This window comes from Nelumbo lutea, chromosome 2 (genome assembly GCF_056320005.1).
Source record: "Nelumbo lutea isolate HS-2025 chromosome 2, American lotus-T2T, whole genome shotgun sequence".
In the NCBI taxonomy this organism is placed as follows: Eukaryota; Viridiplantae; Streptophyta; class Magnoliopsida; order Proteales; family Nelumbonaceae; genus Nelumbo; species Nelumbo lutea.
In genome coordinates this window covers 11,233,231-11,249,081 of record NC_142685.1, presented here as the reverse complement: position 1 = coordinate 11,249,081, position 15,851 = coordinate 11,233,231, and the positions used below count along the sequence as shown (strand labels likewise).

At 41.5% G+C, this 15,851-nt stretch overlaps 2 protein-coding genes, 1 long non-coding RNA gene and 1 pseudogene across 7 annotated transcripts; 3 read left to right on the top strand and 1 right to left on the bottom strand.

The window, feature by feature from the left end:
• The first annotated feature begins 408 nt into the window (after positions 1–408).
• LOC148868549 (ubiquitin-activating enzyme E1 1-like) lies at positions 409–10,187 on the top strand. 4 transcript variants are annotated; one of them, XM_088967392.1, is made up of 7 exons: positions 409–947; positions 1,212–1,597; positions 2,136–2,353; positions 6,230–7,024; positions 7,689–8,557; positions 8,656–9,088; positions 9,413–10,187. In XM_088967392.1, exons 2-7 carry the CDS (start codon positions 1,225–1,227, stop codon positions 10,007–10,009), a joined length of 3,285 nt encoding a protein of 1,094 aa, XP_088823518.1. In that variant the 5' UTR covers positions 409–947; positions 1,212–1,224; the 3' UTR covers positions 10,010–10,187. The 4 variants fall into 4 exon arrangements, with proteins under 4 accessions (XP_088823518.1, XP_088823519.1, XP_088823517.1 ...); XM_088967393.1 differs by having other exon boundaries at positions 653–947; positions 1,236–1,597; XM_088967391.1 differs by having other exon boundaries at positions 654–947; positions 1,152–1,597.
• Positions 10,188–10,561: 374 nt separating this feature from the next.
• Positions 10,562–11,413, top strand: LOC148868548 (uncharacterized). Its single transcript, XR_016106504.1, has 2 exons — positions 10,562–10,700; positions 10,932–11,413. It is a non-coding gene; the product is annotated as an uncharacterized LOC148868548 (long non-coding RNA).
• LOC148868547 (protein VAPYRIN-LIKE-like) lies at positions 10,897–13,597 on the bottom strand. Its single transcript, XM_088967394.1, has 2 exons — positions 11,991–13,597; positions 10,897–11,413 (listed from the first exon to the last, which is right to left on the bottom strand). Exons 1-2 carry the CDS (start codon positions 12,987–12,989, stop codon positions 10,964–10,966), a joined length of 1,449 nt encoding a protein of 482 aa, XP_088823520.1. The 5' UTR covers positions 12,990–13,597; the 3' UTR covers positions 10,897–10,963.
• A 122-nt stretch (positions 13,598–13,719) lies between these two features.
• Positions 13,720–15,629, top strand: LOC148868546 (phenylalanine ammonia-lyase 2-like; annotated as a pseudogene). The gene has a single exon (XR_016106503.1). The product of XR_016106503.1 is annotated as a phenylalanine ammonia-lyase 2-like (transcript).
• The last annotated feature ends 222 nt before the right edge of the window (positions 15,630–15,851 follow it).

Genomic DNA, 15,851 nt, shown 5'->3' with positions numbered 1-15,851 from the left:
AGGTTGGAGGTTGTACCATGAAATTGAATAGAACTAAGGCTGCATTTGGCATTCCTTATTTTAAGGATTTATCAGGATCTGCTCTTCACAAAGTGCACCTCACACTGGCCTCACAACATGTTTCAGCTGTGCATCCGGAACATCTCCCCATAAATTAAAAATTTATAAATACAAAATGTCTCAGATGTACAACTGATACCTACTGTGAGATGGATACGGCAATTTATAAAGAGCAGATCCAAACTTGGATTTGTCTCTTTTTAACTGTTAATTGTTAAAAACTCAGTGTTAATAAAAACATTTTAACTGAAAAGGAGATAAATCCTTAAATTGAAGAATGCCAAATGCAGCCCTAACCCATCCTCCCTCCTATAATACTCCTGTCATGTAAATCACATAAAATGCAATACCTCCGTGCACGGATAAGTCATATGATTGCTTGGTGAAAAATCCCAAGAGCCCAAATTGGCTGTTATTTGAAAGGTTGTCTGCTTCAGCCCTTTGAATAGCTTGTCCAAAAAGCAGTTAACTAGCTTAGTAAAAGCAGCTAACTAGCTTAAGCCGTATCTTCAACTCAGCCCTGCCAAGCGGGTCCTTCAGTTCAGCCGGTTAAGCTGTTATCAAACGCCTTGGCTGAAATAGGACCTAGAAGAATCCAATCGAACATCAACGCAATTTCTCCTCTCTCTCTCTTTCTCTCTCTCCAAAGAGAGATGAACCGACTCATCAGAACCTCTCAGCTCAAAACCCTAGTAATATGAACTCATAAAGGGACGATTCAAGAATAAGAGAAAAGATAGAGATAACCGAGGTATCAAGTAGAAATAGATTGCCTGAGAAGAAAACCAGAACAAATCAGAAATTAAAAGAAAACTTGGCTTTCGTCGTCTCTCTTCCTTTCTCTTACTTTCGGAATCCAATTCTTTTCTGCAACCAAGTTCTAATCGGTACGTTCTTTTCTTTTCTTCTTTGTTAATCACTCTTATCTCTCTCTATCGATTAATCTTCTTTGCTTCGGTTCTTTGCTTTGTGATTCTCTTGATAAACCTGGAAATCATGGCGTGGAGGTTAGGGTTAGGGTTAGGGTTTTCATTTTCCGTTTTGACATCGGTTCTTCTCGGATTTCTTTTTGGAACCTCTTTCAATCTCAGTGTCTTGAATGTTTTCCTGTTGTTGATCTTTTCAATGGGATGCGGCGGGCTTTTGAGCAGTTTATTGCACTATATGCTTCCTAGAAAGAGAGCTGTTGGAGGAGAGGTAGTAGACGACGACAATCACACCACGGAAACTTTGTTCAAGAAGCCTCGGATCGATTCCTTGATCTCATCGTCAGCTGCCACCGGTGCCGCAGCAGCCACGGACAACAACAGAAATAACAACTACAGTAACGACAACAACAACATCAACAACAACAACAACCACAGCGGCAGCGACATCATTAGACCGCCAACCATGGCATTGGATGATGGAAATCCGCCGGACATTGACGAGGATCTGCACAGCCGTCAGCTTGCCGTTTATGGCCGGGAGACGATGAGGCGCCTCTTCGCTTCTAACATTCTCATCTCAGGGATGCAGGGCCTCGGAGCTGAAATCGGTGTGTCTTCTCATAGATCTTTTCCATTTCGCTAGATTTTGACTTTGATATTGGATTTTTACGGATATTATTGCCTGATCTAGTTATTGGTTCACTTGTTCGTGCTAGATCTTGGTTATTCTTTGTCCCCAGAGTTAATTTGTTTAATAGTTTATACTCCCTTTGCATCTACGTCCGTTTTCCATTAGCCTGTTTGTTGGTCGGGATTCTGTAATCTTGTAATTGTGTTCTGCATAATATTTTTGTTGGATGGATGCCATTGTGGGCTGGGTAAAGATCATTTCTTGATATCTTACGGTTGGAGTCACGCTAAGAAATTCCTCAAGGGTCAATAACTGAAGTTCATGCCATGATTCTTGATCCGTGAATTAGTACTTCTACCACCATGCCCATAAAAATGTAGTCCTTTTACCATTTTGGGGGTTTGTATTGAATTTATTACGAGACAGAGTTCGTGGTTACATCTGTTCAATTTTCAATTCTACCTTTCTGTTTTTTTTTTCCTTGGTGGCCTAATGTAACCTTTGCTTTCTTGCAGCAAAGAACCTTATTCTCGCTGGTGTGAAATCTGTGACCTTGCACGATGAAGGGGAAGTTGAGTTGTGGGACTTGTCCAGTAACTTCATTTTTTCTGAGGATGATGTGGGGAAGAATAGGGCTCTTGCTTCTGTCCAGAAACTGCAGGAACTGAACAATGCCGTTGCGATTTCTACTTTAACCACCCCATTGACTAAGGAGCTACTTTCTAATTTCCAGGTACTTTTACTAATATATTCTTGCTTAGAGCTATATCTTTCTTACTCATTGCTTTGCCCAATTTTATCAAATTCACCATCTTGCGTTCAATCTACTACTATTATTTGTGATTACTATTCCAGAAATTTTTGAGTTCCAAAGAAGTTGTAGTTTCACATTTTTTGGTCTTGAATGGTCTGGTTTGTGCAGTTGCGTTTAGCATTTGTTACCTAACTTGTTCTGCACTATTCTACCTTGTCTCACCTTCCTCTTTCGCTCAACCTCTCATCCACTTCTTATATATTACAGTCTTAATGGATAATTAAATTTAGAGAAAAGAGATCCACCATCCACATATGCTATTTATTCGTTTGGGAAAGTTGGATTTCTAAGAAATCTGGTTAACTTGTGGTGTAGAAAAGTGTCTTAAGGGTATAGAAGCTCAAGTTGTAGATATTTATAACATTATAGGCCCAATAGAACTAAAGGGGTGTACTCCAGCAATTTTTTTTTTTTTTTGTTGAGTCCCAAAAACAAACCAAAACCAACTGGTTGGAAAATAAATTGGTTCATAAAACAAAACACAGAAAAGATGCTCTTAGGTTGTATATGTGTTTTCTGTCTTCAAAACTGAAACCGAAAATGAGTTCTTGAATTTCTGGTTTGAAGAACATGTTTTCATTTAATGATCTCATTTTGATATCATGCTTTTTAAATCATATGATATCTGTACTTCAAAATTTGTTTTCATTTTAAAATCTATCATTTTGATGGTTTCAAAAGCATGAATGGGTTTTTAAAACAAAACTAACCTGTTTTTGCTTCTCAAAATGTCTAAGAACATGTCAATCTTTTTGTTGATGTGACATTTTTAAAAGTAAACGAAAACAAAAGCATTCATGTTGTAGAACACCTAAATGGAAAATGAGTTTCTGTCTAAACTGGGTTCACATTATGCTCCGTCTTTATTTTCCAGTGAATAATGGATACATTACACTGCTATGTATTCATGTAAAGAAAATGACTTAGTTGTAAACAAATGAGGTCAAATTACTGCATGCATTTCGCTTGTTTGCGTTATTCTGTTAAGTGCAAAATTATGAAAGCACTCTGAAGACAATGTTTGGAAAGTGCAAATTGTTTTCAAGTTGATATAGATGAATATAAAATATGTAGCACTCTTGGCAACTAAAAAGGAAGCTAGTGACCAAGTCATATCTGGAATGTCGTTGATGCTTCAGTTATCTTTAACGAAGGATATGAAAAACCCTATGGAATTATTACAGTTGGGTGGAAGAAGTTTATATATTTTCTTATGTGTTATATGGCTGATATAGATCAATAAAATTGGAAAGAAAATTCTGTGAGATGGTTACAATGCATACTATGCTCTATATAGAACATTGGGCAAACAAGAATGTAACCATTATAATATGAAGTAAGCACGATAGAGATGGTTAGATATATTTAGGCCTTGCAAGAGATGATGGTATTGGATATCAGTGAGTATCAGGGAGTCTCAGTAGTTAATAAGTAAGGCATGTGTTACAGGGTGAGCAATGTTTTCAGTTTGCATTACTGGTTTTGGTTCAGTTTTTTTTGTTTTTTTTTTTTGGTTTTTCAGTTTTTCATGAGCACCCCTAAATAAGGTGTGTTGGCTGAGATGATTTGATGACAGGAATGGTGACCAAATGTGGTTCCAGTGGAAGAGTGATTTGATGCTTATTGGAGGCTTTGAAACAGGCAAGGGTTAGGTGGAAAGGCCATTGTTTTGAAAAGGTGATGATGATTTTGTAGGTTGATGACTTCACAAAAATATATGGCCTGAAATAGGTACATACAAGGATGAAAATATCGATATGAAATGCCCAATGCGAGGTGTATCATATTGGTATTGCTGTACCCAGATATGTTTTGATACCCCGATACACATTTTTTTCAATGTTTAAAGGCTCTCAGCCCTCTTCCCCAACCCCCTGATCATTACAAAATAAAAAGAAAAAGAACAAATAAAAAAATGATGAGTATAGCCCATGTCAATATGTATCGGGTGTATCAATATTTTAATCCTAGGGTACAAAATAGTGGAAGAAGATTCATGCAGCATAATGAGATATTTTAGATAGGGCCTAGATTATGATGATGTTATTATTAATTCCAGAATCCGAATATCACTTTAAATTTCCTGGTTTCACTTTGTGAGCATGTAACTCCTGGCTGTTCTTGAAGCATTTGTTTTATTTCAATATGGTACCTGAATGGTTAATATCTTATTGGTTGAGGTTGCAATACTTGTGAAACTAGTCACCTATTAATGGTTGCTTGACAAAGTATTGGAAATTTCACATAGTTAGGGCGTTAGCCAACGGATTCTGATTTATATCGTAGAATTAGGTGGAGTTGCAACCCGATTATTGTTCATTACTTCTTAATATGAGGTATAAAAGACAGAAATCATTACATGAAGATTATGCCTTTTTTTTTAATGTAAATAGCGGTGAGCAGTGGGGGATAATAATACAGTGGTTCATAAATGACATGAAAAGTAAAGGATTATATGTATATTTTGTATATAAATCAATCCCAAGATTTTAGTGCAATACTTTCATGTTTGGAAACAGAATTATGCCTAAACTATTGCTGTAGAGTTGTACGATAAATAGGGCTGTACATGGGTTCGTTTGGTTCTGTTGCACATAGTTCTGTCAGCCAAACCAAGCATATCGGGTTGGCTACCATGCCAACAAAACCAACTGAAAGGAAAAAAATCTGGCCTGTAATAGAAATTATTGGATGGTTGGTTCAGTTTCAACCAAACCGAGACCTCTTATTCTTGATTGGACTTGGGCTTATGACCCACGTAACTTTTATCCGTTCCTGGTGATAAACTTATCTGTCAAAACTTCCCAGTTCACATCAGTCATAGCTAATATAGTTCCAATGAAAACATTCTTTTTTAGGTACAACTGTACAAGCATAAGATTACTGATTTAATAAATGTATTCCAAGATTAGAAAAGTGATCTGCTCAGACACAGATCAGCGTACGAAGTTATTGTTCAAAACACAGTAGTAGAAGAAAAGATAATAAAAGAATACATATCAGATATAGAGTCAACTTATCGAGTTATTGTTGTACTGTCAGCATTGCAGAGTTCAGACCTGTACATCGCACCATGCCTGAGGTCTAAGCCTAAGGTTTCAGACTTGATTTGCACACTTTCACAAATAGGTCACAAAAGAAACTCCCTTTCTTTCACGTTTTTCCACGTAATGTTATAAAAGGGCAGCTGATGAGGGATTTGGGACACGTGAGAGATGATTCGCTTTAGCAGTTTTTCCAGTAGTATATTACATTTAGTCGGTTTGGGTTGCTTTTACTTAGGTTTACAAACTCATAACCTGCTACAGAATCTATCAGTTCGGTTATACATATTTCTAAACCAAAACTGACCAAGTTAAGTTGAAAACCAACCACATTGGATCAAGTCGGGCTGGTTTTTGCCCTTGTCTTTCTCCCCCTCTTCTTTTCTCACATATTTTAAAATGAAATAGGATTGTTAGATAAGACATTTGTCATTATCTTAAATGCAATTATACTTTCATCAAACATCATTTCATCATCTCAGATTTGTGTTTTCCATCTAGCACTGCCCTCCAAGGGGCTGAATTGCCGACTTTGTTCATACACTTTGCTGCAAAAATAAAAGGGTGATATCCACCTTACAATTTATAATTGTATATAATAGCTTATCTTTCTGTTGTGCGTCTATCTCTAAAACTTCATCCTTTTTCTGTCATTTTTTTTTCTTGTTAAAAAGTAAAGGTATTTACTTGCATGTACTTATTGGTTCACTTGTTTTTGGAAATCACACCTATTAACATTCTAATTTTGCAGGCTGTGGTATTTACTAATATTAGCTTGGAGAAAGCAATTGAATTTGATGATTACTGCCATAATCATCAGCCCCCTATCTCCTTTATCAAGGCTGAAGTCCGAGGCCTTTTTGGTAGTGTGTTCTGTGATTTCGGCCCTGAATTTACTGTTTTTGATGTTGATGGGGAGGAACCACATACGGGTATAATTGCATCCATCAGCAATGACAACCCTGCACTTATTTCATGTGTTGATGATGAAAGGCTTGAGTTTCAGGATGGGGATCTGGTTGTTTTCTCTGAAGTTCAGGGCATGACTGAATTGAATGATGGGAAGCCAAGAAAGGTCAAGAATGCTAGGCCTTACTCATTCTTTCTCGAGGAGGACACTACAGATTTTGGTGTCTATGAGAAGGGTGGCATAGTCACCCAGGTGAAACAACATAAGGTGCTGCACTTTAAGCCATTGAGAGAGGCACTGAGTGATCCTGGTGATTTCCTTCTGAGTGACTTTTCCAAGTTTGATCGTCCACCACTCTTACACTTGGCATTCCAAGCACTAGATAAGTTTATATGTGAGGTCGGACGGTTCCCCATCGCTGGATCAGAGGAGGATGCTCAAAAATTGATATCAGTGGCTGCTAAAATCAGTGAGAGCTCAGGGGATGGAAGAGTTGAAAATATTGATCAGAAGCTTCTACGATATTTTGCTTTTGGCTCCAGGGCGGTTCTTAATCCCATGGCTGCCATGTTTGGTGGTATTGTTGGACAGGAGGTTGTGAAGGCTTGCTCTGGAAAATTCCATCCACTTTTTCAGGTGAGGACCTCATTGATTCTTTTTTAGTTAGAGCAGAAACTGGTGTTAGTTGATTTTGTCACCTGGGTGCCATTTGATTACAGCTGAAGTGGCTGAATTGGAAAGCTTATTACTTTTGCCTCTTAGTGAATAAGCTTTTAAGGAGGTTGTAGGCTCCTTAATGGCTGAAAATGAAGTTGGGTAGATCACTATACCCTTGAACATTCATTATTTACCAACTGAAACACAAAACAAATAAGTCTTTCAGTGAATCAGTTCAGCTATTTCAGCCGTTACCAAAGGACCCATCAGTCTAATCAGGATATTCTCTTAGTGCCCCGAGTGTAATGAACTCACTTTGCTTCTTACTTCAGTTTGATTTGACCAATGTTTTGAAAACTGTGCCAGACATGCCAATTAAACTTGGGTTTGATGGAAACTAGACACATTTTCTGGTCATTGACGGTTGGGGTAACTGGTATCTTTTGAGGTTGAACCATGAAAACTGGGAACTGGTCGTTTCCAGTTTGATACCTGATTTTCTTTTCTAAACATTGGTAATGACATGCACAAGTGCAGTATTCATGGTGGGACAGTAGTTTGTAAGTTGCAAATTTTCCAAATATGTGAATTTTAGTTTCATGTTTTCTGGGATTATCTGACATTTTTTTTTAATTTATGACAGTTCTTTTACTTTGATTCCATTGAATCCCTCCCTACTGAGCCGCTGGATCCCATTGACTTCAAACCATTAAATAGTCGTTATGACGCACAAATTTCAGTGTTTGGAGCCAAGCTTCAGAAGAAACTAGAGGAGGCCAAAGTGTTTATTGTAGGAGCTGGTGCACTAGGATGTGAATTCTTGAAGAATGTAGCTCTCATGGGAGTTTGTTGCAGTAGCAAAGGGAAATTAACCATTACAGATGATGATGTCATTGAGAAGAGCAACCTGAGCAGGCAGTTCCTCTTTCGTGACTGGAACATTGGACAAGCCAAATCCACTGTTGCTGCTTCTGTTGCTGTTTCAATAAATCATCGCCTTAATGTTGAAGCATTGCAGAACCGTGCAAGTCCTGAGACTGAAAATGTTTTTGATGACACATTTTGGGAGAATCTGGATGTTGTCATCAATGCACTGGATAATGTTAATGCCAGGTTGTACATTGATCAGAGGTGCTTGTATTTCCAGAAGCCACTTTTGGAATCAGGAACACTAGGTGCCAAGTGCAACACCCAGATGGTCATTCCTCACCTGACTGAAAATTATGGTGCTTCAAGGGATCCACCTGAGAAGCAAGCACCCATGTGCACAGTTCACTCATTCCCACACAACATTGACCACTGCTTGACATGGGCTCGTTCTGAGTTTGAGGGCTTGCTTGAAAAGACCCCAACTGGGGTAAATGCCTACCTATCTAATCCCAGTGAATACACATCAGCAATGAAGAATGCAGGTGATGCTCAGGCCAGGGACAATCTCGAACGCATTATTGAATGCCTTGACAGGGAAAGATGTGAAACATTTCAAGACTGCATCACCTGGGCTCGATTAAAGTATGGAGCATGATTGATTATTCTCATTGTATCTTAGAAAAGTTCTCTCCCAAGTCTTAACATCACACTTGCTGATATTGTTCTTGTTATTTAACCAGGTTTGAAGACTACTTTGCTAATCGTGTGAAGCAGTTGACTTTTACTTTCCCTGAAGATGCTGCTACTAGTAATGGAGCACCTTTCTGGTCAGCACCCAAGCGCTTCCCTCACCCATTACAGTTTTTGGCTGATGATTCTGGCCATCTTCACTTTGTTATGGCAGCATCTATATTACGAGCTGAGACATTTGGCATCCCTGTTCCTGACTGGGCCAAGGATCCCAGGAAATTGGCTGATGCTGTTAATAAAGTGATAGTCCCTGATTTTATGCCAAAGAAAGGCGTGAAGATTGTTACAGATGAGAAAGCGACAAGCCTCTCCACTGCATCTGTAGATGATGCTGCAGTTATTAATGATCTTATTCTGAAGCTGGAAGAGTGCCGGAAGAAGCTGCCTCCAGGCTACAGGATGAACCCAATACAGTTTGAGAAGGTATGCCTTTCTTCCCAAGAGCAAACTTTTTAACTTTGTAATAAGGAATTTCACTGCCCTGTTCAATTCTGTTGCACATTTTCTTGCTTATTGCAAACCCCCCTTGAGAACCAACCTGATGTAATCTAGTTATCATGATTACCTGTTCTTGCGAAAAAAAATTCTTAATAGTTTCTGCTTGGGTGAATTGTACATCTCCAGTTAAAGTAGGTTCGTGGGTAGGAGTTTTCATTTCCTTTTTTTTTTCCTAGTCTCTTTATTTTCTTATTCCCTTCAAATTAGGAGCTGGACGTCTCAAAACACACTACATTTTGAAATCTGCAGGATGATGATACCAATTTTCACATGGACCTGATAGCTGGGCTTGCTAACATGAGGGCAAGGAACTACAGCATCCCTGAAGTGGATAAGCTCAAGGCCAAATTCATTGCTGGAAGGATAATACCTGCCATTGCAACTTCCACAGCAATGGCTACTGGCCTTGTATGCCTGGAACTGTACAAGGTTTTGGATGGAGGACACAAACTGGAGGACTATCGCAACACCTTTGCCAATCTGGCCCTCCCTCTCTTCTCAATGGCAGAACCAGTCCCGCCCAAGGTGATCAAGCACCGTGACATGTCTTGGACCGTGTGGGACCGCTGGATCTTAACGGATAATCCTACTTTGAGGGATTTGCTACAGTGGCTGAAGGACAAGGGGCTGAATGCTTACAGTATCTCCTGCGGCAGTAGTCTCCTATATAACAGTATGTTCCCCAGGCACAGAGATCGAATGGACCGGAAGATGGTGGATTTGGCCAGAGAAGTCGCTAAGGTGGAGGTGCCTCCTTACAGACGCCATTTGGATGTTGTCGTGGCCTGTGAGGATGACGATGACAATGATATTGATATTCCTCAAGTTTCCATTTACTTCCGGTAGATGTGTCCTAGCCAATTCTGTCTGTTGCTTCAACTCTTCGGTTATTTATGAACAAGTTTTACATAGTTTGAGAAACTCATATAACTAATTGAAAGCAACAACGATTGCGTTACCTATAGCGCATGTATTCACAATGCATGTAATTTTATTTGTTAGTTTATTACTAGTTTTGCCGAAAGGATGATATGTTTCTATTGCATTGCAATGACGAATTTAGGTTATATTCCATAATTCGGGCAATGCATGTTTGTGGCGGATACCCAAATGGATGGATGGATATTCTCGTTAGGGCATTGTTATTTCTCCCTGAATTTTTAACTCCCCCGCCTCGAGAAGGACTAACAGTCCGTTTGGTTCGCGTGACCTGGATGAGAAAATAGTAATATTCTTGTTTGGTTCGCATGACCTGGATGAGAAAATAGTAATATTCTTGTTTGGTTTGCATGACCTGGACCAACGGTCCATTGTATTGGGAGAGATGCTGCGGCAGTGAGGAAATTTTATTGAAGGGTGGACTGTTTTCATCTCCTACCTCTGCAACTGTCCAAACGCTGACCACCTGTCTGGCGAAGGTAATGTTTCCGACGGTTATTGGCTTCAGATCTCAGACATTAGGGACAGGTGATTGTCTTCTCCAGCGAAGGTAATTTTTCCGGTGGTTTCATTTGTCAGTGACGTTTCTCCAATGAAGGTAAGGACAGGTTATTGTCTGTCTTCAGATCTCTGGTTCAACTTTGTCACTCTAGATCTGGCCAGAGACGTGTTTGCTCTAGAAAGTTTTTGCCATGGATTTGTTCAAACCTGTTCCTAATCCCATGGATTTGTTTTAGTTATGCAATATTTTCCTTCATCTGAAGGATAGTAGGTCTCGGCAAAACAAACACATATTCTTCCTTTCTCATCTCATCCCTCAATTACGCAGGATGATGGCTTATTTACTCCTTTCCTATTGTTTTATAACATTGTTGAAGATAAGGAGGAAGAAGAAGAAGGTAGAGAGGATGAAATTGCTCCCCTATTGACGAGCAACCGTGAAATATCATCATATCCCATTGCTCTAGCCATGTAAAGAGGGGTAGCACCCCTTTTGCTCTTGGCGTTAACATTGGCTCCGTTGTCAATCAATACCTCGACAGTTTCAAAGCTGCCGCCCTCGACGGCCAAATGAAGTGGTGTATGCCCCTCTGTGTCTTGGCAGTCGACGTCCATCCCAAATTCGATGAGCATCTGCACAACATCCTTGTGTCCCTTAATGGCTGCCGAGTGAAGAGCTGTCAAACCGTATTGATCATGATACTTCAGGCTAGCCCCTTTCTTCAATAGCAACTCAAGGTCCATGAGCTCCCCGCGTCTAGCCGCCGTAAGCACTGCTTCTCCTCGTTCAAGGATCTCGACGACTTGCTTCTGCATTACGACAGCACCTAGTGAGAATTACGAGGTCATGAGAGTGTATCTATGCCGGGTAACTCCGCTTCCGAATTCCGATTACCATGGGTTGGGTTATCTGTATTAGTGTGCTTTGGACTACAGCCTTGAGAAATATCATTAATTAATTAATGGGTGGAACAAAATGTGTCAAAATGGCGAAGATAGAGATTTTTTTTTTTTTTTTCGGGGGGAGGGGGGGGGGGGTGTCTGGTTTTTTCTTCAGAGGAAACGCAATAGGCGAAATAGCCAAATTGTCGGTACGTGTGGTTAAAATTTAAAAAAGCAGCAGCATTCAGACGCTGATAGGTATGCAGCGTCAGCTTGCAGAATTTGTATAGTTGTAGATCCCAATTCCTACCCGGTTCTTGGGTAGTTAAGACTTAAGAGGCCCATGCCCAGAGCCATACCCCACAGGCAAATAGGTTTATTGTTGTTGAAAGCTTGAAGCAACCTGAACATTCATTCATTCATTCGAATTCTGGAGCGAGTCAACTATGAGTATGAATCGTTGGAATTGAGTTAAATGTTGATGGTATAGGATACGTAAACTTACATATCCCTTGTCTCGAGCCACATCAAGAGGACAGCGGCCACGCACCGCGGTCGGGATTGAGAGGTCGGCACACATCTTCATGAGCAACGCCACCATCTGATGGTCCCCATTCGCGGCCGCCCTATACAACGCCGTCCGTCCATCATGGCTCCTGGCGTTCTTGTCGGCCCCCGCCTCGATCAACATCTCGGCACACCTTATGTTCCCCCTTCCCGCAGCCAGATGCAACGGTGTTCGACCTTCTCTATCTCTGCAGTCCAACGAACCTCCCCTCTTTGGCATTTCTTCGATCAACCTCGGGAGTTCCTCCGATCGATCGAATGCCGCTGCCACATGAATTTCCGTCCAACCCTTGGACACCCACCTTGACTCTCCTTCGGCATTGAGGTTGTCCAATTTCACGCGTACGTCGGTCTTCAACCCGGCTTCTACAAGCAAGCCAATCATGTGGTTTGAGTCACATGACTCGGTGGCTGCTTGGAGGAGAGACTCGGTATCTCGAGGTGAGAGGTTGGCAACGACGGATTTTTGCCGCTTGATTAAGTTCCTGACAACGTCCATGTCGCCTGCCGAGACGGCGCGGTGAAGAAGGAACAGACCCACGTAGGCAACCTTGAGCTTGAGATCGTAAGTGGACAAGTGGGACCTAGAAGAGAACCAAGCGTTGATGGAGTCGGGCTGAGCTGGGTGCGATGGGTTGCTGGAGAAGTCGGGGGCCAATGCGGTTTTGATGAGGAAGCGGTCGGAGGGGGAGCGAGGAAAGGCGGAGGGGAGTTGGGTTTGGGGTTTGAGGATCACCTGGAAAGTGGCGTAGGATGAAGGAAGGATGAGTCCACTGGGCGGGTTCACTAGGAATTTGTGAGGGGAGGAGGTTTGCACTTTGAAGGCTATTGGAGTGGTAGCGCTGAGAGACTTCAATCGCACGTTAGCGCGGCATTTGCACCCTAATACGAACTCTATGCGCACCTCTTGCTCCGACACCTCTACCAGTCTCTCCATATCACACTGCAAAACGGAGATTGAGAATTCGTTTCAATCCAGACTTGCCGACCGATCACCGATGGAGGGAGGGAGAGAGATTGAGAGAGTGTGATAGACGGACAGGTCAGAGTATTGATTTTAGCTTTGAAGTGATAAGGGTATGTTCAACTCATCCTTTTATGATTGGATTATAATATTGGTTCATCAGCGTAGATTTTTGAGTCTGGACAATGGATGACGAATCAAACGACTGTTATTGGGGCTGTGCGGTACAGAAAACAGAGAGAGAGAGAGAGCGTCGGTTTCCCTTAGCTTTCTGCCAATGTGCCATGCGTCACGACGTGGACCACTGTTTCTGGCTTCCGGTATAGGCATAGCCGCATAAGGATGCTTTTTGTACTCATCGCTCGTGATTCGGCTTTTCATGACAAGCCCACTCAATAATCAAATATTCTGGTTTAGTTTGGTCGGGTCCGATATTATCATATTGCTGCGATACTATAAATACATATAGGAGTGTAGGCACCATCCAATGGTCAGAATCGTCTATCTGGATTCTGGAAGGAGGAGTTGAGAACGGAAGATCCGAAGATGGGGTTCATGTTGCAGAATGGCTGGTGGAATCTAGTGATTAAATAGCATAAAAGAAAGGAATGGAGTTAGTTGTTGTGCCAAAACAAAAGAGGACACTCATTATAAAATGGGTTATGCCTGCGGTGATGGGCCATGGGTTATCACTAGAATACACACATGAGAACAGCAATATATAGCACAGAAGAGCAGTTCTCAATCAATCAACACGAAATATTGAATTATTGATTGTCATATACGGATAGAGAGATAATTCCTCCAGCGATGCATCACATGGATCCTCGGTGAGAATATATTTGACCGTCTGAGGAATGTAGTAAGAAGGAGCACGCTTTGACCATACGGTCCAGAATCCAGATGATTTTGGTATATAGACTAATTAATCAATGGGAATAATTTTTGTTTGGCTTATAAGTTGGGGAAAATTTGCGATAGGTAACTGTACTTTAGGCCGAGTGATACTTTAGTATCCCAACTTTAAAATACCACAATCTAATATTTGAATAATTTAAAATTTATCGTTAATTCATCGTTAAATGGTATGTGAAAAGATAAAAATTGCCTTTAAAGTATCACTATTTTTTTTATTAACCTATCCGCTAAAATCAAAACCAACCCTATGAAGATCATGTATCACACTATCACAGAGAACCCTGGGAAGGTCAGAACCTTGGGGAGTGAGTGATTGGAAGAAGCTCCGGTTCCTGTTCACTAGGCCCGCCTTCGGCGTCGGCTTCATGATTACTTCTCAATGGTTGCTCGTCGAATGTGGCAGTGGCGACCTTGGCAGCGGCAGCTTGGATGTCTTTGGGCGATGAGCTGGCCGGCCGATGTTATCGGGAAGGAGAATCTTCCCTCCAGTTACACCAAAGCGGCAATGCTCGTTCACACAAACACGCTGATGCAAGGTTACTCTGGGATAAGGTGGGAGATACTGGAAGCTATGTCAAGCTCATGAACCAAAACTTGATTCCTAAGTTGCCTTTGAGAGGGACTATCACCGCCTCCGGTGATCTCGTGCCACTGTCTTACATTGCAGGCTTACTAACCGATAGGCATAACTCGAAAGTAGTCACCTCGGATGGCGAAGAAATCAAGGCCTTGGAGGCACTGAAGTGAGCTGGAATCCCTTCTCTGTTTGAGCTGCAGGCTAAGGAAGGTCTAGCCCCGGTGAATGGGACTGCTGTCGGTTCTGCTGTTGCTGCCACAGTTTGTTTCGACGCCAATATATTGGCTCTCCTTTCTGAAGTACTCTCGGCCTTGTTCTACGAAGTCATGCACAGGAACCCCGAGTTCATTGATGCGCCGACCCACGAGCTGAAGCACCATCCCGGCCAAATCGAATCGGCGGCCATCATGGAGTTCCTTCTGGATGAGACCGACTACATGAAAGAGGCAAAGGTCTGTCACGAGAAGGACCCGCTTACAAAGCCCAAGCAAGATCGCTATGCGCTCAAGACCTCCCCTCAATGGCTTGGGCCACAGATTGAAGTGATTCGCATGGCGACTCACTCTATCGAGCGACAAATCAACTCTGTTAACGACAACCCATTGATTGATGTGGCTCGCGACATGGCTATACACAGAGGGAATTTCCAAGGAATGCCAATCGGGGTCTCGATGGATAACCTCAGGATCGCCATTGCAGCCATTGGGAAGCTTATGTTTGCTCAATTGTCCGAGCTCGTCTATCATTACTACAACAACGGATTGCCTTCCAGTCTGAGCCTCGACTACGGGTTCAAAGGTGCGGAGATCGCCATTACAGCCTACTGCTTGGAGCTTCAATACCTGGCCAACCTAATCACCACGCATGTCCAAAGCGCAGAACAACATAACCACGATGTCAACTCCCTCGGTTTGATCTCCGCAAGGAAGAGAGGACAGAAGTAGGGACTGAGCTTCTGAGTGAGAGCGAATAGAGATAGAGAAGATAATGAACAGTGTGTTTCTGGGTAAACGCCGACTTCTAAGTCAGTAGAGGGAGAAAGAAGATAATCAATAGTGTGTTTTATTTGAACGATAATTTTGACATTTTAAAAAATATTAAATCTCACGGTTCATTAACAGTAGGTACTAATTGTCCCATTTTAAAAGTTGGGATACTAAATTATCCCGTTTTAAAAGTTGATCATTGCCGTAGCTACTATTACTGTTGAATTGTTGTAATGCTATCACGGGTTGAACCGCTTGCCCCAAATACATTAATTGTTGACCCATTAAAGATTTAAAAAAACGGTTCAACTCTGCCAACTTTAAATCTGGTTGGGGGTGTCCGGGTTTGGGTTG